General features: G+C 40.3%; 1 protein-coding gene and 1 long non-coding RNA gene across 2 annotated transcripts in view; one reads left to right on the forward strand and one right to left on the reverse strand.

Annotated features, from left to right (window-relative positions):
• Positions 1-27,685, reverse strand: part of LOC124271647 — a 134,817-nt gene that overhangs the window by 38,424 nt on the left and 68,708 nt on the right. The window contains 1 exon segment of the mRNA XM_046706798.1: positions 16,041-16,558. Within this exon segment, the coding sequence (XP_046562754.1) occupies positions 16,041-16,152 (112 nt within the window). The 5' untranslated portion in view covers positions 16,153-16,558.
• LOC124271649 lies at positions 14,600-19,883 on the forward strand. Its single transcript, XR_006897098.1, has 2 exons — positions 14,600-14,735; positions 19,559-19,883. It is a non-coding gene; the product is annotated as an uncharacterized LOC124271649 (long non-coding RNA).

Here is a 27,685-nt window from a genome sequence, read left to right on the forward strand (position 1 = left end):
AGTATCGTAGCAAGAAATAGGAAATTATAAATAGATACAATGCAATGATTTGATAATTCATAAGAAATTGTCAAAGTTTCCGTGCAGCGTGGCATGCATGACTGGCGCTTCAAATCACATAGAGAGCGACAGCGGTAATTATCTGCATTTCTGTCCTTTTCTCTTACATTATAGTGGAAACGATAAAACATATAACAATACACAGATAGTCAGAATCATTCTGATTACTTACATCTCATATTTATGTACAAAGCGATCCCTGAATCAGTGGAAGGGTCCTCGCAAAATCCTGTGTACCCTTGTCAGCAAAGCCGCCATTTTGTAAGAAATCGGTCAGCGGTAGTGATGTCATCGTCAACATTGTTGTACATATTAGGCAATTTCTTTGAGGTGAAGGTCGGTTGAACAAGAGTAAACACAATCGCCATATCCTTCCGATTACACTGTCAGTATTATGATGTATATTTTTGCGGATAGTTAGGATACTTTTCAGGAAACTGACTTCAGTATCTACATTTAGCCTTGTTCAATATCATATCATACATGCATATAGGGTTTACGGTGTTTTATTCTTTGAAAGTTTTTGATTGTTTGAATCATATTTACATAAGAAATTGACATATTTATTGCAATACACCATATTTTAAACCTTTACACAAGTGTTAGAAGATCAAACGTAGCCATAACTGCAATTACTTTAGTTTCTATGATGTACAATATTCAATTTATTTGGACTAATATTGCAATTTCATATGAACAGGTTAATGAACGGTGATATAATTCAACCTTATCATAAAACTGATAATATTCATGACAATGATTTATATATGGTATGAAATGTACATGCACACATATTTAAAGGAATTGTCTTGTTCATTACATAATTTTGTGTCGTTTTATAGACAAAAGAATGATGCATATAGATCGGCAAGGTGCGGCGTTTGTTGGAAGCGTTTTATGATTCTCTATCATTGTTTTCGATAATATATTCAATTCATATTCGATTAAATAATATTGTGAAGACAGGATATCAAACTCTAACTACTTATAGGAAAATTGTTGAAAAATATATATACCATCTCATGTGTTAATTCGGACAAATCTTATATCCATATTCTAATATATAGTTCCATATATAAAAAGCTATCTTTATGCATCTTTCATTGCATACGTATGAAGAGAAATAGCTTCATAATCATAAACAAACAAAATTCTTATCCCAAACAAAATATTCGGGTGTTGTGAAATATTATTTCTATTTACGTTAAATTGATGCCAAACAGGTGCGGCGTGTTGGTCACAATAAGATACGCTGTCAAACTGTCTAATTGTTGATATATTCAGGACACTATTTAAATCGAAAAATCAGTCATTTTATGTTTTGTCTAAAGAGTGTTAAATTCTGACATAGAAGTCTAGACCTTTTATACAATGAATGGAAATTAAGTTAGAGATATATGCTAATCAGCATACCAGTGTCGTCGTTTTCCAATGTCGCAAAATGCATAAAACAAAGCGATGGCGTCAACTAAAATGTTGTATTATTTTCAGCAATTTAGATTTACATTTGAAGATATGGCTAGTACTCTGGTAATAGCGATGCAAAATTAGTCAAATTACATCTACACAAACAGGAGAATATGGGAATCTAAGAACTAACTTATATATCGGATAGGGCCATCCAAATGCTATTACGTGCTTTCACATGTAATACGTTGTCATCTTTTCTTATAAATTGTGAAACTACCAAAGCATCCGTTCACATTGGGGAACTTTGAATTGGAATAGTGAGGTTCACCATGAATATAAAATAACGAAAATATAGCGTCATTATCCACAACACATTTTCTCCAAGTGATCTGAGTTACATTGACCTAGTGTTACGCATAGCGGAGTTATGCCCCTTATCATTATCGTTTATGACCTCTCTGTCGTCGTTTGACTTCATAGAAGAAAATACATTTTTGACATTTATTGCGAGTCATTTTTAATGTTGAGCATGTAACATTATGCACAAGCACATAAACCCAATTCATATACACTTATGTCGCTTCAGATATCAGGCTGTATTTTCTTAGCTCACACTTTCCGTAAAGATGCCCCATTAAAAATTCCTAGCACAGTGCTTTTATCGGTCTTGTGATAAAAAGCGGAGAAATTTACTGTTTTTAGCATAACAAAAATTTGGACAACATTTAGCAAGGTCTATTTCTCAAACCGCCAAGGTAGTTGCACTTATATTTATACCAACGGATAGGAAATTTAATATTCTACATTTCTGTGTAATTTTATAGCCTTACGTAGATCCAGGACCATGCGAGAGCAATTCTCGCACAACATTCACTTTTCAAACTGTATGAAAATGTGCGCCTGAAAAAAATCTCGGCAGCCAGGGGGTTAACTGTACAAACCTATGAGGTATGCTCGGTTACTTTAAAACCTTAATTATGCATATTTTGCATTCAAGATTCTGTAAATCTGAAGAGTTATATAATGCTTTGATGCAAACAGAATTTCTGATGGGCAATAAATTATGACCCTACCTTAGTCCATATAAGGGGGCAGTGGGGTAGCCTAATGGTTAAAGCGTTCGCTTGTCATGCCAAAGGCCGAGGTTCAATTCCCAACATGGGTACAATGTGTGAAGCCCAATTCTGGTGTCCCCTGCCGTGGTATTGCTGGAATATTGCTAAAAGTGGCGTAAAACCATACTCACTCACTCATTAGTCCATACAAGTAGGGTCAACCTACATAAAGCTGTAAGCCTACCGTAACATAAGCTTACAATAGTTGTAGCACTAAGATTGCTTTGAGCAGGTGGGCCCTGTTTTATTGTTTTAGGTCTTTTGTTCATAACTGACCACTGTCAAATTAAAACCTTTCGCTTTAGCTTATTTCTACCATGACCCTACGTTGGTGTGAAAAAATCTTCTGAAACCAAATCATAATGTATGGCTGACTGACTGACTGACTGAGTTTGGTTTTACGCCGCTTTTAGCAATATTCCAGCAACATCACGGTGGGGGACACCTGAAATGGGCTTCACACATTGTACCCATGTGGGGATTCGAACCCGGGTCTTCGGCGTGACGAGCCAACGCTTTAACCACTAGACTACCCCACCGCCCCCATAATGTATGGCGTTACTGGTCCCTATAGGTCATGGCCCAAGAACACAAGCCCATTTCCTTGCCTTCAGTCTACCATCTTTGAATAGTACATCCATTTGTATTCAGACACAGCCATTATAAATCTGAATTGCAATTGACTACACTAGTTTGGGGCTCCACTGTTTCTTTCTTCAGCCCTGCATTAGATATGTATCAGGACCTAGACAAAATGGCTGTGTTATGACCCATCAATTTGTCTGTGCCAATAAACCATTTACCCTGTCTTAGGGCCGATCTATTACCTCAGCCCTAAATATGCATTTCTATAAGACAAAGTTCTGACAATATAATAAGGCTGCCCTTAACTACAATCAGCCCATTTTGGTAAAAACATCAATATGTCAACTGATATTGACAGCCTTTAGCCAAAGACATGGCAAGTAGACTAAGGAAAAGTATCAAAGAAATCTCTGAAAATAAATCCCACTGAACAGGAAATTTGGTTATTCTACCACAACAGCTATGTTACTATTTTGTATTTTGGTGATTTTTGTGTGTTTGCAATGGCAATCTGACACTCACTGGAATCGGTTTCATCGGTTGCATTCACCTTTCTTATTTGAAAAATGGTCAGTCTTCACGAAAATAGTCTATCTGGCATCAGAGCATCCCATAAATCAACGTGATCAATGAAATAGAAGAGCAATCAAAAAGGAACTGTCGTTCTGCTCGGTTCAATTTAACTGATTCCAACCACCTTGGTGACCCAGAACACGTAGCGCCAGTCTGGCACCAGAACATGTAGTTCTTGTGTTGAAAACTACATCCGGAACACAAGTGTCTTGGCCAGAACCTTCTATTGATAAATTGATTGCCAGAAAAGGTAATTTGAACTCGGTAAACAGAATCAGAGCTGAAGTCTTCATCCTCGAATCAATACTGGACACAACCTGCAACAAGACACGTGGTCGGCTTGCGGAGAAAATTGGCAATTTTTTCGATGTCTCCACTGAAACAGATAGTATACTTGCTGTTGTGCTTAAGGCTCAGGCAAGGAAGACTAACAGCTGGGGTGATCCCAGGACTTAACAAGCTGAATGAACACTGTATTCTTGTGACTTATTTACCTTCCCAAGAGTAACAATAGTCTCAGAGAGTCTGAAACACGACAAATGACCTTACTGAAGCTTTCCATGCAAACCTACAGCATGGGTTGGTGGAAGATGGAATGGGTGGAGGGTGGGTGAAGGATGGTGAAGGCTGGGTGAAGGGTGGGTGGAGGATGGGTGAAGAATGGGTGAAGGGTGGGTGAAGGATGGGTGAAGAATGGGTGAAGGGGTGGGTGAAGGATGGGTGAAGGGTGGGTGGAGGATGGGTGGAGGGTGGATAAAGGGTGGGTGAAGAATGGGTGAAGGTGGGTGAAGAAGATGGGTGAAGAATGGGTGAAGGGTGGGTGAAGGATGGGTGAGGGTTGGGTGGAGGATGGGTGGAGGGTGGATAAAGGGTGGGTGAAGGATGGGTGAAGAATGGGTGAAGGTGGGTGAAGGATGGGTAGAGGATGGGTGAACAGTGAATGAGTGAGTGAGTATGATTTTACGCCACTTTTAGCAATATTCCAGCAATATCACGGCGGGGGGACACCAGAAATAGGCTTCACATATTGTGTCCATGTGGGGATTCAAACCCGGGTCTTCGGTGGGACGTGCGGACGCTTTAACCACTAGGCTACCCCACCGCCCCGGATGGGTGAAGAATGGGTGAAGGGTGGGTGGAGGATGGGTGAAGAATGGGTGAAGGATGGGTAGAGGATGGGTGAAGGGTGGGTTGAGGATTGGTAGAGGATGGGTGAAGGATGGGTGTAGGATGGGTAGAGGATGGGTGAAGGGTGGGTTGAGGATGGGTGAAGGATGGGTGATGGGTGGGTGAAGGGTGGGAGAAGGATGGGTAGAGGATGGGTGAAGGGTGGGTTGAGGATGGGTAGAGGATGGGTGAAGGATGGGTGAAGAATGGGTAGAGGGTGGGCAGAGGGTGGGTGAATGATGGGTGGAGGAAGCGGATGGATAGAGGATGGGCAGAGGGTGGGTGGAAGAGCGGGTGGTAGGTGGGTGGATGGTGGGTGGATGGTGAAGGATGGGTGAAGGGTTGGTGGTAGATTGACAGAGGGTGGGTGGTTGATGGGTGGAGGGTGGGTTAAGGGTGGGTGATGAGTTTGGGATTGGTTGGTGGAGGATTGGTGGTGTTTTAGGTGATAACAAACAAATGATAATGTGGCAGAAAACTGGTGGCAATCTGACTTCAATCTAGTGGCAATCTGACAGAAAACTGGTGACAATCTGACAGCAAACAGGTTGCAAACAAACGATAAATTTATATAAATCTGTCAACAGGTTGTAAGAATTTGTGTTTACCCATCTTATTAGAGTTTAAAACATTCATCTTATTCACCATGGAAGTCATTTAAATTTTCTTCCGGCACCGAATCTGACCCATAGCGCCTATGAAAACATTAACGTTACTGAGTGAATTAAGCTTCATTAGCAAACATGCCAGCCTCTGATTAGTTGAGAAGATGCTGATTCTGGGATAAGGCTCACTCAGATGAAGTGACTGAATATATATTTTTAACGACATGTACGGAAACACTTCTATGCAACCAGTTCCAATGCATTTTTAAAACTATGAACCAATTTTACCCCAGCCAGTAATATCCCATGAGAAATTTTGTCAATAACTTTAACACGTTTCATAGACAGATCCCATCAAAATCTCAAACTTGGTGGTCATTTAAAGACAAGCACCTGAATGCAACCGACTTTCTGCCTACTAAAAATTTAAAATAGTTTTGTTAACTGATCTAAAACTGGAGTTGACTGAGTGTATTCCCTTAGACTTGAAAACATTACAGTAAACAAGAAAAATCTCAAAAGAGTTGCCCAAACTTGGCCAATTAAGTACTTTAAACTCCTCATCTGTACTTAAGCAGAGGACCATTAAGAAATGAAGATCGTCTACATAAACCTCAGTTAAAGTCGAGTGTTTGTGGGTGCCCTAATTGTTCCAACTAACACTGTGAAATGTACGAGCCAGGTGATTGTAGGGTTAGTTACATTGTCGTTAAATTCCCAGTAATAGCTTGTCCTGCCAGGTCTGGTAGAGAAAATTACCCCCAAGAATCGAATGCCGAAATAAATGTGAAAAGACTTGAGAGAGGGTGAAGGTGAAGTGAAGAATTCACTGATTGGTCGTAAACTCGACAACCACGTGTCACACTCCGCGGCTTTTGATGCCAGAATTTCAAGATGGTACTTGAACAAGGGTGTGCTAATTGGTAGTTCCTGCTAATGACTTTGGAAGGAGTATGTCGGTGCTTTATTTCTGCGATGCGAAGGCGATCCTCTCTCCACTACTTTTTTACTTGACTATGTACACGCTGACTCTTTAGGTGAAAGAGATCAAGGGTCTGGTATTTCTGGTATCAATACCTTAAAGATTTTCAGATACAAAGACCAATAATCTGGTCATAAGCAACCCATGCATGTAGTAACAGGTGACTAACGGGATGGGATGGTCAGGCTGGCTAACTTGGCTGACTCTTGTCATTGTATCCCAACTGCGCAGATCAATGCTCATAATGTTGATCACTGGATTTACAGATCACAGAACCCGTGAAGGTCCCGGGTTAGAATTGGTCTTCAGTAACCCATGCTTGTCGTAAAAGCCGACTATGCTTGTCGTAAGAGGCGACTAACGGGATCGGGTGGTCAGGCTGGCTGACTTGGTTGACACATGTCATCGGTTCCCAATTACGCAGATCGATGCTCATGCTGTTGATCACTGGATTGTCTGGTCCAGACTCGATTATTTACAGACCGCCGCCATATAGCTGGAATATTGCTGAGTGTAGCATTAAACAACAAACAAAACAAATACTTTATCAACATTTGGGTAGGACAAAAAGTAAGATTGCATCTGTTGACAATACCTACTGTCAACATTTTCCAGCTGTGATCATATTCATAGACAGGTGTGATCCAAACATCACAGATCCTATGAACAAATATTGCATCACAATCTCCAATGAATCATTGTACGAGAGGTGATCCAAGTGTGTACAAACAAAAGCTGCTCTCCACCTCCACGTTCTCTATGCGTCCCAGATACATTCTCAGACAGACACAGCTCCAGACACAGGACCAGACACAGTCCCAGACACAGGACAAGCCCTGTCCCAGACACAGTCCCAGACACAGACAGTCCCAGACACAGGACAAGCCCTGTCCCAGACACAGTCCCAGACACAGGACAAGCCCTGTCCCAGACACAGACAGTCCCAGACAGAGGACAAGCCCTGTCCCAGACACAGACACAGTCCCAGACAGAGGACAAGCCCTGTCCCAGACACAGACACAGTCCCAGACACAGGACAAGCCCTGTCCCAGACACAGTCCCAGACACAGGACAAGCCCTGTCCCAGACACAGACAGTCCCAGACACAGGACAAGCCCTGTCCCAGGCACAGTCCCAGACACAGACAGTCCCAGACAGAGGACAAGCCCTGTCCCAGACACAGACAGTCCCAGACAGAGGACAAGCCCTGTCCCAGGCACAGTCCCAGACACAGACACAGTCCCAGACACAGAACCAGACACAGTCTCAGACACAGGACCAGCCCTGTCCCAGGCACAGTCCCAGACACAGGACCAGACACAGTCCCAGACACAGGACCAGACACAGTCCCAGACACAGGACAAGCCCTGTCCCAGGCACAGTCCCAGACACAGGACCAGACACAGTCCCAGACACAGCACCAGCCCTGTCCCAGGCACAGTCCCAGACACAGCACCAGACACAGACAGTCCCAGACACAGCACCAGCCCCAGTGACAGTCAATAGATGCCTCACAATCATCAATCAGTGCCTGGACCAACAATAGATCTGCCAGACTGTACTTCAACAATACACCTGATCAATAACCTGACACAGGTGGACTAGTGCTGACTATTCAGCTGGACACTATATCCAGGTGAGGCAGTCTGTAGGTAGTACTTGTAGACAGGTCAATACAGTACTGTACCCAGGTGAGACAGTCTGTGGGTGGTACTCGCAGACAGGTCAATACGGTACTGTACCCAGGTGAGACAGTCTGTCGGTGGTACTTGCAGACAGGTCAATACGGTACTGTGCCAAGCGTGAACGCAGTTCTTCATCCTTAAGTAGCATCCAAGTTGTCTGAAAATGCTTGTGAAGTCACTGACGTCATTGTCATCATCCTGAAGATAAGTAGTTATTGTGTACTGTATAGTTTATAGCCAGGTGTAGGGCAAGGTCTCTCACCACAAAGCTACCAGGGCTCTTTAACTATCACGAGTATAACATACACAGTAGTCTATGAGAGCTACAAATGACCTGTCTCGGTTGATGTGTAGTTCTGTGTAGGTTAATGTATCGGACTTACAACTGTCGTAAGTCTATGTTAAAGCGATCTTAGCACTGAGATGATTACAACGCCCATACCTTAACATTGACTCATGAAACAGGTCCACCTGGTGATCCACATCCCTCAATAATGGGGTGGTCTTATTCAAAGATTGTTTTACACATGCGTCTGTACACAGGCAGCAACACACCATGTAGGTCACATTTGACATTAAGGAAGGCTCTACAAGCTTTACCACCAAAAATTGTGTTCCACAACAACTGTTAGTCAATCATGATATTTTGAAACCATTCCTGTACTTAACCAGGTCTGCTCCCCAACAGCACCTGCAGCATCTCCACACTGACACAACCCACCTGCAATATCGTCTACTGCTACCTTCATCATCACTGATTACATTCACACTTTTGTTTTCCAGACAGGTTTGAACACGGCCCTAATTCCTGCAGGTGGATCCTAACACCTCCAGGTGGATCCTAACACCAAGCTGCTGCATCCTTCATTGACAAAGACGTGACTCCACATTCTGACAGATATGAAGGGATTTAACTAGAATTCCTCACATTTGAAAGGGAAGAGGCTTAACTTAGCCAGCAGACTTAGCCATCTCTTAGACGTTCTAGCATATATTTTTCATTAGATTTCAAATTTTGAATCAACATTTTTCAAAGCATAGGCTGGAATGGAAGTCATCAGTTAGTATTTACCACAGAGCTCAAGACAGCTGATTTCTGATTGGGTAATGTTGACATCATGCTGGATATTTAACTGGTCAGTCAAAGTCCACAAAAGTTCATTCTGAAGTACCCTGTAATGGCACATCCTCAAAACTCGGTGGTAAGAACTAAGATCTGATTATAATAAAACTGAGAAGAAAAACATATACTGACTTTCCATGATGTTTTGAAAATGTCCTGGTGGAAAACCTTGCTGAAGCATTAAAATTGCACAGAACCTCGAACAGTCTTGACTTAGTGAAGCTTAGCTTTGTGTGAGAGGTCTTCTTCAGCCGAATTTGTATCCACGAGCACTGATAGATTTTAGAGGACAATGGTGGTTTCTATTTGAAAAATCCCTGGTAACAAGCTGCACAACTTCATCAGATAATGGAGATGTCCATCCAGATCAGAAAATGCAGGTATCCATTCAGACAATGAAGGCGTCTCATTAGCCCATGGCAGGTATCCATTCAGGCAAAGAAGGAGTCTTTTTAGCCAGTGCAGGTGTCCAGTTAGCCAATACAGGTATCCATTCAGACAAAATAGGTGTCCATTCAGACAGAGAAGGTGTCCATTCAGACAAAGAAGGTGTCTCTAATTATACAATGCAGGTGTCTTCAGAGCAACACTGATACAGAAACATCAGACACAGACCATGATGATGTGCTCCAGATGCAAGCCGCCTTCTAGCTGATTGACAAATCGTGACCCGTTACATCAAGAGACCTATCGACTAGCAAATACCTTTCCTTACTCTGTCTAATGTGCTTCAAGGCAGCTGGCGCACACTCAATGAGAAATCTTTAATTTCATTGAACAAACAATATCCCACCACAACAAGCCAACAGGGGCAGATATGTGCATTGTAGTATTGCTTTGGGTAATACAATGAGCTGTTTTTTTCATGAAAGGTATCAAATTCCTTCATTCAATAAAACCCATAGTCCTGCCATTCACGGCACAAAGGCCAAGTCATTAACTTACGGCGATCATTGTTAGACTAAACACTTATGCATTCAATGAAAGAGCCCAAGTCAGCTCTAGCACATAAACGTTCTGTCTTCAGTGTCTTCTCATACATCACAGTTTAACTTGTTGCTTGAGGTGAGGTGAAACAGGGTATGATGTCATGTTCAAGATCATATCACTTATGTGGAGGATACAAGGTTGTTCTGTGGATTGTCACAATAATGTATTTCCTTTCTGTCTGTGTGTGTGTGTGTGCATACATGTGCCACATGTGTTAATGTGTGTCTATTTTTACTTGGTGTGGACTAATGATAGTTTCAGTGCTAGCCCACTGAGCTAGTGAGTGAGTTATGTTTTATGCTGCTTTAGCAGTACTCCACCATCACCAATACACCAATATCTCAGCTTGCTTCATCTTCTGAAGTCTGGCACTAGTAAATATAATAAAAGTGTTCATACAAACCAGATACAGATTCAAAAGCCTCATTATAATCAGAAATCCATGGTAAGTGATGACACCTGATCTTTGTTCCTGCCCAATCAGTAGTGCATAAAAAGGTCAAGGTCATGATTAAGGTCAAAATACATTTGACCCAGAAAATAGAACATTGGTACCCGACCCAATCTTGAAACAGGGTCAGGATCCAGATCAAGGTCAAGATCAAATTTCAGGTCACAGTAAACACACATTTTTTCAATTACAAACAATAATCTGTGTATCAATAACATATATTTCTTTCAAGAAGTTGAGTAAATTATTTCAACTTAAACAACATTCTTGAATATCAATGAAATCTGTTCCCCTACTTTCAAAATAATACACTGAGCTCCTTTTACATGAACGATTTCTTATAACTGGACAGACCAGGGACATTTACTCACTAATTGAACAATTACTATGAGATATGGGGTCATTACTGCCAACAATGTGCAGATGTCGGGACTTGCTAGGTGCTAATTTGTGTGTTAATGATGATTGACTTCGGCCAGAACTTGGCTGGACAGGGGTCAGCAGATTGAAACACGTGACTAACACCTCCCTGACATAAGACCTCAGTTGACTGACGTTTGGCCTTACAGAAACATTCAACAAAATTCCAAGTCAACCAATGCAACCCTAAATGTTGACTGATCATGACTGAAAATGTCTAGAACATAAGCAATGGCATCTAAAAACAACCGTGAACTCAACACTATCTCTGTGAAAAACTAATTATTTTGCATTTTGGAATTACAGGAACATTTCACAGGTACTTGCTGTTAATAATTAAACACATACAACAGTTTGTAAACTTGGCTCCTACAAGACAGTATTAGTTATAAGAAACATTTATTAGAAAAAAACTGGGGGAAAATCCTTCAAATTGGTGATTTCATTAAAAATGTATATATTTCGATAATAATCGATAATCGTTCACCACAATCCTCCGATAATCAATAGTGGATTTGGTGTCCGATTCCCAACACTAGTCTGATACATACAAGGCAACTAAACAAATAAGACTGAGACTTGGTTAACTGCGTGTAATATATAGTACCCTAACTGCATGAGATGATGCTCATGACATCAATCACTAACCTGTCTGGATCAAGCCCAGTTATTTACAGCCTAAGATCACATAGACTAAACAAAACATAAAATACCAATCAACCAAACAACATAGTGAGTGAGTTAAGGTTTACACCGCTTTTAGCAATATTCCAGAATATCACATCGGGGGACAACACAATGAGTTTCACACACACTGTACCCATGTGGGGAATCGAACCCAGGTCTTCGGCATGCCGAGCAAACGCTTTAACCGCAAGGGCTATGCCACCATCCCCCTAAACAACATAGATATTTTCAGTAAATAAATTACCTCTTCCACTGGAGTTGTGTATTGTAAAAATGCTTCACTAAAAGATCAAAAGTGCCACTTATACTTTATCCTGCGTTCTTGTGCTTTCATAGTTCAGGGTAAACACTTTATCACCCTACACATTATTTTTTTAAATATTCTAATATATTGGGAGTTAATTTTAGTGTGACAGTGAATGACACGGGATATAAATACAGAACCTATTTTCTACATACTATAGGAAATATTACAAAATCAAAGTCCACATGATCAGTTGCAACCATTTTGTTGTCACAGATACAGGGGAGACAACTCTGGAAAAAAAAAATGTCCACCATATTGTAAATCAATGTCACTAGGAAGCATCTTTTGTGAATGAATTTCTGTGTAGGATACACAATACAAATCATTACAAAAATATGTTATGTTTTTTAAACCAGAAGATAAGAAAACATTTTGAAGCACATCTAGAGTATTGCAATATACAGTACACTGGTTATACAGTGCAGTTGTACTTTAATCCTTTTTGCTGTATGTCAGCATATTATGCCAGCACTGTACAAGTGTTTTTTGACATAACATGAATTTCACACCACTAGCTCCCAACAATGCCTGAGCACAAGTTTCACCATGGATGGCTAGCAGTTTGATTTATCTCTACAATCAATGGTAAAGCTTGCAGCGCTATTGTCTGTAAATGTCAAACAGGTGTGGGAAAATAGCCATGATAGAGGACATGCTTCAACACAAAAACACTGGAAAGTTGTCCATGTTATTGATTGACACAACTTCCAGGCCAGAACAGAACAATTTATTGTTTTAAATATTTTAAGCAACTTTAGGATCCTTGATTAAAAACTGAAACCTGACTGTCATAACACCCAAAAATATATTAAACTTACTTACATTACACAGTAGGAAAGCTCTCAAATGTAAGGCAAGGTTGGTTTCTTGTTTAACACCGCACTCAGCAATATTCCAGCTATATGGGGCTGTCTCTAAATAATCTCAGCTGGACCAGACAATCCAGTGATCAACATCATGAGCATCGATTTACGCAATTGAGATACGATGACATGTGTCAACAAGTCTGACCACCTGATCCCTTTGGTCGCTTCTTACGACAAGCATGGGTTACTGAGGATCAAGTCTAACCAGGATCTTCACAGGTTTGTAAGGCTAGGAAATAGGGTGATCTCGATTTGGGCCAGATGTACTGGTAGGACATGTTCCACAAGGTGAGGTGAGGTGGTGAGGTAGTGAGGCGAGGTTAGGTGGTGAGGTGAGGAGGTGGTGAGGTGAGGTGAGGTGAGGTGAGGTGAGGTAAATCGAGGAAAGATGAGGAAATATTGCTAAATCCAGCAATATACCATCCTCTTCTTCAACAGTCCCAGTAAGCAACAACTGGGGCAGGTGTGTGTATGAAACAGGAAAGCACTTGCTCAGACCTTCGTGTTTACCGTCATCTGACATTTGGCGTATGGGTTTTGCAAAGGTCATCAAATCTAAACATTTGCTGACTCAGCAAACTTACAAATCTGAAGGTAAGTGTTAAAAGATATTTCCAGTACAAGTTCAAATGGAACAATATTTTCACAAAAATGGTCACTTTGAAGTATATCAAAATAGTCTAAGAATTACAAAATTTCAAGTTCAGAAAATCTGACATTATAAGTCTTGATACTGTCTCAAGTATATACACAAAAATACTTATCTGAATAAGATCATGTTCACATACCTGGTTAGCTAATTTCTGTTTGCACACTTCCACAAAAAAATGGTAAATTACGATGCCGCCATCGTCATAATAGTTAAAGGGGTAGTCAACAATGATATGTCAACAGACCTGCCTGAATTAAACTAGTCTCTGACAAGCAGATTTGTCACTTTCGAACCTAACCTCATGTTTTATATATTATAAGCTACAAATCACGCACATCATAAAGTTGTTCCTTTTTACAGTCTCTCTTCACCCTGTCTCTTAAAGCCTCCACCGTTAATCAACACCAATTATTCCAGCAGCATAAAACTATCAAAAAATCCTAAATCTGCCAAAATCACACAACCCAAAATTGCAACAATAATTGACATGGCTACCCTGTAATTTTCACGATCTGATACCATCAAATAACACTTATCAACAAATCTCAAATTAAAGCTCCACAACCATCAAAACATCAGCCTCTCAATAACACATCTTCAGGCAAAACGCTGCAGGGTATTACAAACCAAATCTGAGCTAAAATCGGGAATAAATCATCCTCACCCGAACCTGTATCATTTTCCCGATCGGTTTTCATCCTTACACAAATCGGCTCCACGGCAGTTAATCAACGTAATGCAAAACGCAGTCTCCTGGTGATGGGTCTTGTCATAATAATAAATGTTTATGGCCGAATTGATGGTAGTCCGTCCGTTTCCCGACAACCCAACTACATGTGAAACACTGTAACCCTCAGTCACCCAGGGAAAGACTTTTTGCATATTTGTCGTCCTCCACAAACAATGAGGTCGCAGAATGGTGTTTACTTTGTATAACGAGGACTTATCATGGTATGTGACGTGCATGTGTAGGTGAAATTGGGCCTGTCAGTTCGGATTGTTGAGACAGCGGACACCATCGAAACTTGAAATTGAAGATTGTGGTCGGTCAACAATGGTCAGTTTCTTAACTTACTCCTTTTCTATTTTAAGCTGTTGTATAAATGAGGGATTAAGGTGACCTTAGACATCCTTCAACAAGAGTATTATAACCAAGGGAAATTTAGATTCTAATTCAGGGAATTCCAATCACATTGCTAATACTGATGAAATCTCTTTCTGTCGTGATGAAACGTTATAAATTACTTTTTTCACACACAAAAAAATAGGATGTCATTAAAACAGAATAGCATTAGGACCGGAGACTGGAGGTTTCTGGAGGTTGTTTAATCTACGTATGAACACTGTGCTGTGCTGTGCTGTGCTGTGCTGTGCTGTGCTGTGCTTAATGTGAACATAGTGCTGTGCTGTGATAAATGTGAACACAGTGCCGTGAATAGTATCACAGCATATTAGACTTAATGGCGGGTAAACCCAAAGCGATGAAAGTCATAGATCTATATTTACTACTGTCATGAAACCACAAAAGGGGCCTGATCAAAGATCACAATTACAATTCTGTGATTCGGTCGAATGAGTAAATTGGTTAAACACTGATTTAGGCGGTGTTGCAGTTATACTGTAGCTTAATTTGGCACCAAAGACAGACATTTATTACTTCAGTGAGTATGGGTTTGGTACTCATAGAGTGAGTGAGTGAGTTCTGTTTTATGCCTTTTTTTTTTTGGTGCAATATTCCAGTAATATCACAGCAGGGGACTCCAGACAATGGCGTCACACATGTATCCATATGGGGAATTGAACCCTGGTCTTCAGAGTGATGAGCGAACACTTAAGAAACAAGGCTACCACACCTCCCCTGGTGCTGATAGACCAAGGATCAGTAACCACGTCCGAACCTTGGATTCAAAATAACTAAATGAAAAATAGCATCCAAAAGAAACTCATCGAGTGAGTGAGAGAGTGAGTGAGTTCAGTTTTACGCCGCACTCAGTAATATTCCAGCTATATGGCGGCGGTCTGTAAATAATCAAGTCTGGACCAGACAATCCAGTGACCAACAGCATGAGCATTGATTTGCGCAATTGGGAACCGATGACATGTGTCAACCAAGTCAGCGAGCCTGACCACCCGATCCCGAAAGGAACTCAGAACAGAGCTGAGGCAATGCAAACTTGCCCAGTCATTCCAGACTTACCCAGTCATTCCAGACTTGCTGGACTCAAAAAGGGGAACATTTACCCCTTTTTGTGTATCACTTCTAAATGCCTTTCTGTCAGTTTGAGTTTTACTATTCATTCTCTATTATTGTCAACACACAACTTATATAAGAAGCATAACTGAATGCTGGTGCAGTACTTACTTAGATGTGGACTGTTGATGGTGACCCCTGTGCTGACGACGCCGTTGGGCGCGGCAGGAGTAGAGGTTGCCTGTGGGTGATGATTGGTTATTGACATGTCATTCATGGCCATTGGCGTCACTGGTTCAATTCAGGGCCTTTATCCTTCACCGGGGTTTGTGGGTTCCCACGCCCACTTTCAACACCTTTGTCTTCCGACTTTATAATCACTTCCTCGTTTGCAATCTTCGCCTTCTTCTTGCCACCTTTAGATGGAGACTTTTTCGTGGGCGACTTCTTCGGAGGCGATGCCGATTTAGGCACAGTGTCAGCAGTAGTCTTTGATTCAATCACAATATCTTTCGTCTTTGGTCCCGCCCTGGGTTCTCGGTCTAATGTTTCTATATTGGGGGGCGTGGACTCCCGACTCGGTGTCCTGGACGACTTTGACCCCCTCTTGGATGATCGTTTGGGGGAATGTGTGAGGGACGTTTCTCCCTCCTCGTCCCCCTCCTTGGGATGTTTCCCATGCTTCTGGCCTGAAGAAAGAAAACAGCAAAATTAACATGGGATAATTTTGTCTTGTAAATCAACATAAGAAGTGAACAATTCAATAGGGTTTGTGCAGCAGAGAGCAGAACAGTTTTGACAGTGTTAGTCCAGCAGATAAACCACCTGCCTGGAACACAGAACATTGGTGGTTTGATTCCCTGCATATCATACCAAGAGGTTAAAAGATGGTACTTGTTATTACCCTGTCTGGCACTTGAATTTTGGGGGTCATATATGGACTGGTCATCTCGGCACAGCATACCAGTCTAAGTGGGGTATCTTTGTTTGACTGTATATCATTGTTCTGGTTTAGTAGAAGCAGACACACATGTCCATGCATATTACTATATAAGCAGCAATCTAACACTTCATTTCACCCTATGCATGTGACATCTGATTTCTCAGGTAGAACATGACTTCCTGATTTATGAGACAGTAACCATACAGCATACAAAAACAAACACAAACAAATTTGAAACAAAATAATATGACATGACTTCATAAAAACATTCAATACTCGAGAAGTCAATATATACCGTATATTACCGTCTATAAGCCGACCCCATAGATAAGCCGACCCCCAAACTTGACCATTAAAATCAGTGTGATCTATGATCTAACTTAAAAAAATGCCAAAATTTAAAATAAAACCACTTGGAATTTGAAAAAACTATAGTTATTCATCAGCTGGACAGAATTGGCAGAAGCCGACAAGTGATATATTACAGCATGAACGATGAGTCAATTTCTGTCAATCCCCAATCTCTGTTGAATACCAATCAGTCTGGAATCAGCAAGCTTGGCGCCAGGAACAGCCCAACACCGGGGCTGAATATGGATTTCATGGAAAACCACAGCATTCTAAATTTTCAGATAAATAGAGACCAATCATAATTGATTTCTCTATGAGCCTGGCAAATTTGTATCTTAAAAAAAAGGACACACAAGCACATGCAAATCATTCATCAATGCTGAAGTATTTTTTAAACAAAATTCTACACAGTAAAATTTACCATTGACAACAACATGTTGTTGGACTTCCAATACAGCAATGACTGACTATATTTCCTGACTGACTATAGTTCATGAAAGAAGAATGTCAAGATTTGACAAAACACTAGTCATTATACATACCAAGAAGATAATTAAAGTTTCCAAATGTAGAAATCATATTTTCCACACAAAAGCCTAAGTTGAGCACTGAAAACTACAAACAGACTGAGCCAAAGCTTGGAAACATTGGCCTAAAGGTGTCACTAGTTGACAAAACACTATTTGTTTTACATACCAAGAAGAATATGAATGTTTTCACAAGTAGAAATCGTAATAATTTCCATACTTTGGCCTATACCATCACTGTTAACATACTTACTAAGGAACAACAAAACCTTGTCCAGAACGATAACTAGTCTTACCTAGATATTGTAGAATGACCTTCCCACCATTCCCGAACCCTGAATGCGAAACTAAAACCTCCATCACACGTTCTGTTCCTGCATCTGCCTACAGCCTGAGTGTGGCCAATACAGACCAAAGATCTGAACCCTTGGTTTAACACATGAAAACTGCCTCACCCTTGAGCATGCACATTAAAGATTTCGTAATAACTCGCAGGTTTACGAGTCTTCCACCTGACACTTGTGCCTTGCACACTGACAAAGAGACTGGTAGCTCGTATATTTTCAGAAACAAAGACAGAAATAGTTGTTTAAATACCGTGCAGAGATCATCAGCAGGCAAAATATCTCCTTGGCGAGGTATTTTGAACAAAAGTTCATGTCGTCTGAATTTGTTAACTTTTTCCACATCAGAAGCCGATTACTTAGCTTCTGGTATGATCGCGCTGCACTGTTTTGCATGTTTTTGTGGTTGTCGAATGTCAGCGGCAGGCTGATTGTTTGCTGCCAGGATTAAACATGCTTAAATGAACAGTCTGATGATGACTCTCTCGTAACAAATTACACGACTTCATGTTCTGTCGTCTGCTCACTAACCTTACTTTTACCTAACTCTAACATGCCTCAAAATCAAGAAATTTACACCTTCCCATGGAAATTAAAAACCATCTTTGACCAAAACTGCATGTTATTTATGTCATAAGTTTTTATCTACAAGATGCTACTTGTCTACAACTACTTTTCATACAGCCTAAAGCCAAATCAAGTGTATTCAACATTCTGTTCATTTCTGTTCCCAATTCTGGAAGTGTATTTCATGTCAACAAACCAAAGCTGGTGTTTAAACATGGTCAACACTCTTGTTTGCGAAGATGGGGTCTTTAAGGATTCACACTTGGACTTGTAAATATATGTTTTTCATCCAAGCCTCCCCCTTACAAACAGTATCTGAATAAGTCGTCATACTAACAGTATGGTCTCGGTCAGCTGTCTTTGAAACGATACCTTGGGCAAGTTGTATCTTAATGAGGCTCTCTTGTCGGGACACTAATGAACATCATAATGAAATTTGAATGAGCTCGGCTTGAAAATGGCGAATCTTGTGAATATTTAATACTCACGTGACTTTGGGCCATTATTCCTAACAGCTGCCACTTTTTATTCAATGGCTCAAACTAAGCGATCCATCAATGGTCATTGTAACCTTGAGATCAAAGTGGATTCAAAATATTCATGATGATTGCTACTATTGCTTTGATTGAAACAGTCCATTCAGGGAAATACTCCCAGCACTGTAATCAACAACTCTGTATGCAAACTTCTACAAATCATGGCAACAAAGATTTGCCTTCAAGATACTGATATAAACACAGCAAGAATCCAAGGTCAATGAGCCCATAATGTAAGAATCTAACTATTCCATGAAGATGTCCGTGAAGATTCTTAACAAATCACATGTTAAACACGTGAAAAATGTATGGCAAAATGCATACGATACAAGCAAGCCAAACCCAATTTCCAGGTAAACAACTTTAGACTTCAATTTGATGAATATAATCTAAAAACTCTTGTAACTGTCTGTTAAAATAGATGAAGCTCACCTTGGCCCAAGCAATTTCAATGGCACTCCGATTATTGCATGGGAGCTACAAGTCATGGTACCAACATTGCCTGTGAAACTGGTGGCAGGTGAGCTAAAATGGTTTCTGATTGGACACCTCACCATCTGGATGAGTCTGCGGGAGACATTATGGCTTGCTTCATTCAGGAAGATCGCACATCATGAATCAACCAAACAGAGATGTCAAAAACAGCAGCCACTGCCTGTTCTCAACATTAAAACATATTGTTTGCCTAAATGCTCTGTACACCTGTTTCAGAATTCTTTGATTTAATAAATCATATATTTGTTTTATTTGGTGTTGAGACTAGTGTTGGGAATTGGTTGAAATCACAATTGATGATTGCTTCGTTACTAACAACAATCATCGAAAAAATTGGTTAGAGTCATTTTTCAGATTTTCCTATCCAGGTTGTTACTGCAGAAAAGTATAACATGATGCAACTTGTTACTTTAAAGTGATGACTAATATATCATGAACATAAACTTCCTGGAGTCTTAGAGAAATATCCAGTCTTTACTTTTCAGTTAGTGAAGTGAGTTTTCTAAGAAATATACATGTTTCCAGGCCGTGACAACTTCTAAGATATGTTCCATTGTCAAGTATTTCAAAGACTAAAACAGTAGTTCCAAAATCGTTTATGTTCGATTATGAGAAAATGTGATCGATTGCTTGGTCGTTTGGTCACTGCGACCAATCTTCGATTATTTAAATTAATCAGAACACCACTAGTTGAGACACGTCATTATATTCCAAGTACATGCATTCATATGGCCATACACATAACATACTTAAGTCTGCAGTCTGATTATGAGCTTGTTCAAGGTGAATTGGGACGTTGGGAAGCAAAGTGGTTAAAGCATTCGTTTGTTGTACAGAAGGTTCTGTTCCATTCCCATCTTAATGTATAATGCCTATGTTGTGATATTGTTGGTATATTGCTTGATGTGTTGTGAAACATACTCACTCACTCACTCATGGGGAAACCTCATCTTCTGCTCTCAACATGATCCAATGTCATTATGATGTTTTAGCATATATGTATCATCATCATCATCATCATTAGCTGACTGAATGGTTAGTCTCTGAATACATGTAATTTTGATCATAACAAATAAACCCATTTAAACTGAATAGGAACCCCAGCAATGGAGATTCAGAACTTGAACCCGTAGAAGTCTAGACTTGCTTCATTTAGGGCTTTAGGCAGTAGGGAAAATAATGAGATTCTGGGGCTTTTGAGACAGACAACCCACTTTGTGGGCCCTGATGACGGGAATCCCCACTGTAGAGCACACGAACAGCCCTTTAGTGCCCCACATCACCATCGACACAACCACCACTACAATACACCACCAACAGCTGAGTCCGGTCATCTAAATTCTTACTTAAACCAATATGCCAAATACATTAACACAGCCCCACACATCAAGCAGAAACTGCTGACTCAGCATCCCTTGCTGGAGCCAAGCACTGCCGAGCACAGCCTAACACCTGTTGGACAAGCCACAAATCTTGTGAAGCCTGCAGCCACTAATTACCATTTAACTCAGAGTGACAGGCAAGACAGGTAACACTGAGCTGTGATGGGTCAGCTGGTCAACTGACCACACTGACAGGACACATCAGACAACTTGTAGCCAGGTGGTAAGCTGTGAACATGGCCATCAAGGTATCAGTATCTTGTCCTAGACTGCCAGAGGCTCCAGTTTATGAATCTGGTAAGCTGTGAACATGGCCATCAAGGTATCAGTATCTTGTCCTAGACTGCCAAAGGCTTCAGTTAGTTTATGAATCTGGTAAGCTGTGAACATGGCCATCAAGGTATCAGTATCTTGTCCTAGACTGCCAAAGGCTTCAGTTTATGAATCTGGTAAGCTGTGAACATGGCCATCAAGGTTATCAGTATCTTGTCCTAGACTGCCAGAGGCTCCAGTTTATGAATCTGGTAAGCTGTGAACATGGCCATCTAGGTATCAGTATCAGTATCTTTATGTCCTAGACTGCCAAAGGCTAGACTGCAGTCCAGTTTATGAATCTGGTAAGCTGTGAACATGGCCATCAAGACTCAGTATCTTGTCCTAGACTGCTAGAGGCTTCCAGTTTATGAATCTGGTAAGCTGTGAACATGGCCATCAAGGTATCAGTATCTTGTCCTAGACTGCCAGAGGCTTCCAGTTTATGAATCTGGTAAGCTGTGAACATGGCCATCAAGGTATCAGTATCTTGTCCTAGACTGCCAGAGGCTCCAGTTTATGAATCTGGTAAGCTGTGAACATGGCCATCAAGGTATCAGTATCTTGTCCTAGACTGCCAGAGGCTCCAGTTTATGAATCTGGTAAGCTGTGAACATGGCCATCAAGGTATCAGTCAGTATCTTGTCCTAGACTGCCAGAGGCTCCAGTTTATGAATCTGGTAAGCTGTGAACATGGCCATCAAGGTATCAGTATCTTGTCCTAGACTGCCAGAGGCTCCAGTTTATGAATCTGGTAAGCTGTGAACATGGCCATCAAGGTATCAGTATCTTGTCCTACTGACTGCCAACAGGCCATCCAGTTCAGTATCTTGAATCTGGTCTGGTAAGCTGTGAACATGGCCATCAAGGTATCAGTATCTTGTCCTAGACTGCCAGAGGCTCCAGTTTATGAATCTGGTAAGCTGTGAACATGGCCATCAAAGGTGTGAACTTCAGTATCTTGTCCTAGACTGCCAGAGGCTCCAGTTTATGAATCTGGTAAGCTGTGAACATGGCCATCAAGGTATCAGTATCTTGTCCTAGACTGCCAGAGGCTCCAGTTTATGAATCTGGTAAGCTGTGAACATGGCCATCAAGGTATCAGTATCTTGTCCTAGACTGCCAGAGGCTCCAGTTTATGAATCTGGTAAGCTGTGAACATGGCCATCAAGACTTCAGTATCTTGTCCTAGACTGCCAGAGGCTTCAGTTAGTTTATGAATCTGGTAAGCTGTGAACATGGCCATCAAGACTTCAGTATCTTGTCCTAACAGACTGCCAGAGGCTTCAGTTAGTTTATGAATCTGGTAAGCTGTGAACATGGCCATCAAGACTTCAGTATCTTGTCCTAACAGACTGCCAGAGGCTTCAGTCAGTTTATGAATCTGGTAAGCTGTGAACATGGCCATCTAGACCACAGTATCTTGTCCTAACAGACTGCCAGAGGCTCCAGTTTATGAACCTGGTAAGCTGTGAACATGGCTATCAAGAGTTAAGTATCTTGTCCTAACAGACTGCCAGAGGCTTCAGTTAGTTTATGAATCAAGTAAGCTGTGAACATGGCCATCTAGACTACAGTATCTTGTCCTAGACTGCCAGAGGCTCCAGTTTATGAATCTGGTAAGCTGTGAACATGGCTATCAAGACTTCAGTATCTTGTCCTAACAGACTGCCAGAGGCTTCAGTTAATTCATACATCTGAACTGAGCTTAAACTGTCATCTGAATCATATTGTTCCATGTCCAGTGAGAGAAACTGATACCCTCAAAACAACTCCTACAATATGCCTCAGATGGTGAAAATTCCAAGACATTAAAATTAAAATTTCTTAAACATTCCATCCTAAACACATACTGGAGTCACTATGAAATTGAATAAACATCACAACTCCTTCTGAAGAGTATCATCAAGTAAAAATTCTCATCAAATCATACACAATCAGACAATCTGCAACCAAACCTCAAAGACACGAGCAGGTCAAAATTTCAAAACGATCCCTCCTACCTTAACCCATACTGATCACCAATTCAACAAATACTGTAATCGTATATATTTTCACAGGAGCAATTTTCGTGGAAAGTTCACAAAAGACCTGTTAGCACAGTTGTTTTTTTGCGCATTTCAAACACCAGAGTGATGGTATCCATCACAAAGTTTTCACAACCGATACACATGCAATGGTCAAAGCTAGCCGCCATAATTGAATCGTGTTTACTAAAACAATCAGGGAGTCAACATGGCAACACCTGTCCCATATGCGAGTTCAACTGACAACGAATTAAGGAAGAGAGTACACTAGGACTTACGATAATTAAACATAGAAATCATAAAGTAAAGTGTTTGATGTTTATGAACACGTGTTGTTCACATGGTCAAATCGTTGATTGGCTGCATTTCGTGTCTTTGTTTCAATTGCATGTTGTTTCTACTTGAGTATTTGTCATGACCTTACCATGAATATTTCGCTTGGTATGATTATTGACGCACAGTCTTTTTGCGCTAATAGTGCAAAAATTAATCCGACGCAAAATAACTACGATTACAGTATATGACTGTCAGATCTCTTGGAAGGAACGTCTCTAGAAGACTGCCTTGGAAGAAGCAACTTCCCAGACATTAAAGTCCGATATCTTAAACATTCCGTCCATCACACTCGTTCTGTGGGAGATAATGTCTGAAACAAATTGAATAACCCTTCAGTCAATGTTCTATTACAGAATCCCATCTCAGCAAACATGATTACGTCCATAAACTACAGGAGCTAATTCTCGGCCCATAGCAAACATGGCTACTTTCTCACTCATGCCCCACTGCCTTATCACAAACATTCAAACAACTTAACGGAGATAGTTATGGACAAACTCTTATCCTTTGAATAACTTTTTCCAGGAATAATGCACATTAAAAGTTCAAGAACCTGTGGAGGAAAAGTCATCATTTCAGCAACTTCAAAAGCAGTGGTTCGAAACAACTTGCACAAATGAGGTCTCAGTTTGTGAACGGCCACCGTGGTTCAGTGGAAAGAGCATTTGCTCAGAGAACAGAATGCTAGGATCTCTGACAGTGTCGTGCCAAAACAGTATAAATGATTGTACTTGTTGCTACCTTGCCTGTGCTTGGCATTGATGGGATGAAACAAGGACTGGATCATGGCTTCTAGTCAGTACACTCAGAGATGCCAACCCTAATTTAGCCCAATTAGTATTTTGGGCCAAAAACTGATGCAAAAATTAGTATTTTGGGGCCAAAATTAGTATTAACTTTTCCAAAGGGTTTTCATATCAAATAAAAAATATATGGATAATTTAAGAGCTTGTTATTAACAGTGTACTCATCCAAACAGTATAAGTATCCACATACAGCTTGATACTGAATAAAATGTGGTTGAAATTTATTGTGTATGCTACATATGCTATTTGATGATTTAATTTAATTAAAAAATCGTACATTTTTACTGCTATCGTAATTGCGTATTTTGTGTTTGTTTTTTTCGTAACGAATATGATAACATCGTATGGGTTGGCATCTCTGGTATACTGCATCTGAGTGGGGCATCCACTGTAGCCTGGTATGAACCAAGTCTGGGCTGGTAGAAGCTTCCACATGTAGAAGCCCTTCATTTTGTTACTTTAATAATCATGAACAGAATTTCACCTCATACCACCTCAAAGCCACATAACAAAACTTACATACCACGATTAAACCTAGCTGACTATTCATTACTAACTTTTGACTTTCAAAAAGAATTTGAAGGAAAGAAACATTTTGAAAGAAAGTAACTTGGTTACCCAGGTTTTACAAATTCTTAAACTAGCTCAGTGATTACTATCATTGTACTGCAAAGGTGCAAGATGATGCTCATCACATCAACCCCTGGTTTGCCCCATGACTCAGGTATTTACAGAATAGTGTTATACATCTGGAATATTCTAACTTGCCTGGATTAAACAACACTTGTTCACTTCCCCTCTCGCACATTCACCAGGTCCGTCGTGATATTGCTGGAATATTGCTAAAAGCGGTGAAAACTCACTCACTCACTCATTAACCAGGCTTACAATAGCCAAAGCCACTCTTAGTGCTAAGGTGACTTTGCACACATGGGCCTAACTCACAACCACTTCTCCTGAGGACAGACTGCGATTATCCAAATCACAAATGCATATAACCGAGTTACTTCATCAGTAGTTATTCAGAGAGGCAACCACTTGAAATTGCTGCAGAGCACTGCATAACAAAACAGCCATGTTGGCTTGACCACGGATGAAAGCTAACTTCAAATAGTCAGGAACCGAAGTTTCTCGACTTGTAATTGCTTTGAAACCGCTGGCAATAAAATCTTCAAAGAGTCAGAACAAATGCATCGTGTTTCAAAACCCAAACAACATGTTTCAACTCATAAAATTCGCATGAGGCAATTCACTTCTGTCTTGTTCGTGTAAGAAAATTGGATTTCATCTGTTGTAATAACCCTAGAATCTTTGATGCTGGTTGCCTAAGGATGGATTAGATCTATCTTTGATAACACTGCCATCTTGGATGCTGATAACCTAATGACTGATTAAATCTATCTCTTACAACCCTGTTAAGAACAATTTACCCTGGGGGCTTAAAACAAGAGATAATTCTTAAATTGATTTTCTGCAAGGAATTGGTATCTGCCAGTATAGCATACAGAAATACTCAAAATAATGAAAATGGATGGCAACAAAACACTTCTTACAATGACTATTTTCAAATTGTATTAAAATGAAAGAACTGTCAACTGGTAATGAAATTCGATTCATGAATTTTTACACCTCAATAAGTTTCAACATCACTGGATTTTCAATTATGGTTGGGTAGCCTAATGGTTAAAGCGTTTGCACATCATGCCTAAGATCTGGATTCGATCCCCTACAGAGGTACAATGTGTCAGGGATTTACGGAACGCGATTTCCAGCAACCTATACGTAAAACATTGACAATGGACGCAACAAAATTTATTAGCGCCTCGACAGGGACCAAGAAAAAATCGGAATATTTCTTGTAAAAATTTAGATCAAGTAACAATAAGTTATCACTGAGTTTGCTACTAGCCGGGTTATGGTATCATTTGCAATTTAATTACTGTAACAATGTGATGATCATGATACACAATACAATAACAGTAACTGAATTACAACAATATGACAACATAGTATTAATAATAATATTTAAGTGTCTGGGACCACCATTTTGTAGTCCAGGACCCTTGAAATTTAAGAGTATTAGTCCCAGGGACCCTCAAATACAGGACTCAAGGTAAATCCCTGATGTGTAAAGATCATTTTTAGTGTCCTGCTGTGATATTGCTGTAACATTGCCAGCAGCGGTATAACGTTAAACTCACACACTCACTCACTCATTCATTATTTGCCCTCAGCACAAATTAGCTGTCTCCTGCCAGCAGACTACCATGAATTGTGAAAGAGGGGATATTAAATTGTGAATCAACAGAATGCAGAGCCACCCAGTGTTCGCAAAGGCCTCCAAGAAACTGAAATATTGGTCTGTATCTTTTTAAAGATGGGTGATATAAACATATACCCTGCAATGGATACTCCTTCAAAATAGACAGATCCTGAAGCTGCTTAAGACTTCTATCTTTCATTTGTTTGTGTTTTTTAAACATTCCAAAAATAAACAGCTAAACATTAGTTACACAAAGCACTTACAACTGTTTACACAAAACACTTATAACTGTTTCAAACCTGGAGCCTAACATACTTGGAATGTTTAGAAGCTCTTGAAACTGATATTTTTTTCTTTCAGATTTGGCCAATTATGCCATGTGATTCAAAGCCAATTTTTAGCCAAATGAACATTAAGCTTCAGAATTTGTTTGCATCTATTCAAACATCCTTTGTTAACATTGTCCTCTTTAATTCCAATTCCATACTTTTGTGTAACAATAAATAACTGTCAGATTTGTTATTCCATACCATTGAAAAGAACAAAAAGATTTCTTATTCCATAGAATCTACTAGGTCTTTTTAGTGACGATATTGCAAGTTCTTTGCGAGATTTTGCTAACAAAACTCCATCTGCCATTTGGTGAAGGCAATACTCTACATCATTGGATGTGTTTTATCTGATTCACAGGGGATATTAGGACGTCAGCAAAGAAACATTCCCTCTTGCTCAATATGGATTTTCATGTGTTTTCCATCATAGCGTTGTGTAGATGATATGATATGGTTGGAGTCAGATGCAGCGATTCTGTCGGAAATGATACACCAGGGTCACAATACAATTTGTATCAGGATATATTCTTCATCAGATACTTATTTCAGCTCCAGTTGGCATTTGGATGCAATAGGAATCACGAAAACAAATGAC

Source organism: Haliotis rubra, unplaced genomic scaffold, assembly GCF_003918875.1.
Source record: "Haliotis rubra isolate DU_JTF1 unplaced genomic scaffold, ASM391887v1 Scf162, whole genome shotgun sequence".
Classification (NCBI taxonomy): Eukaryota; Metazoa; Mollusca; class Gastropoda; order Lepetellida; family Haliotidae; genus Haliotis; species Haliotis rubra.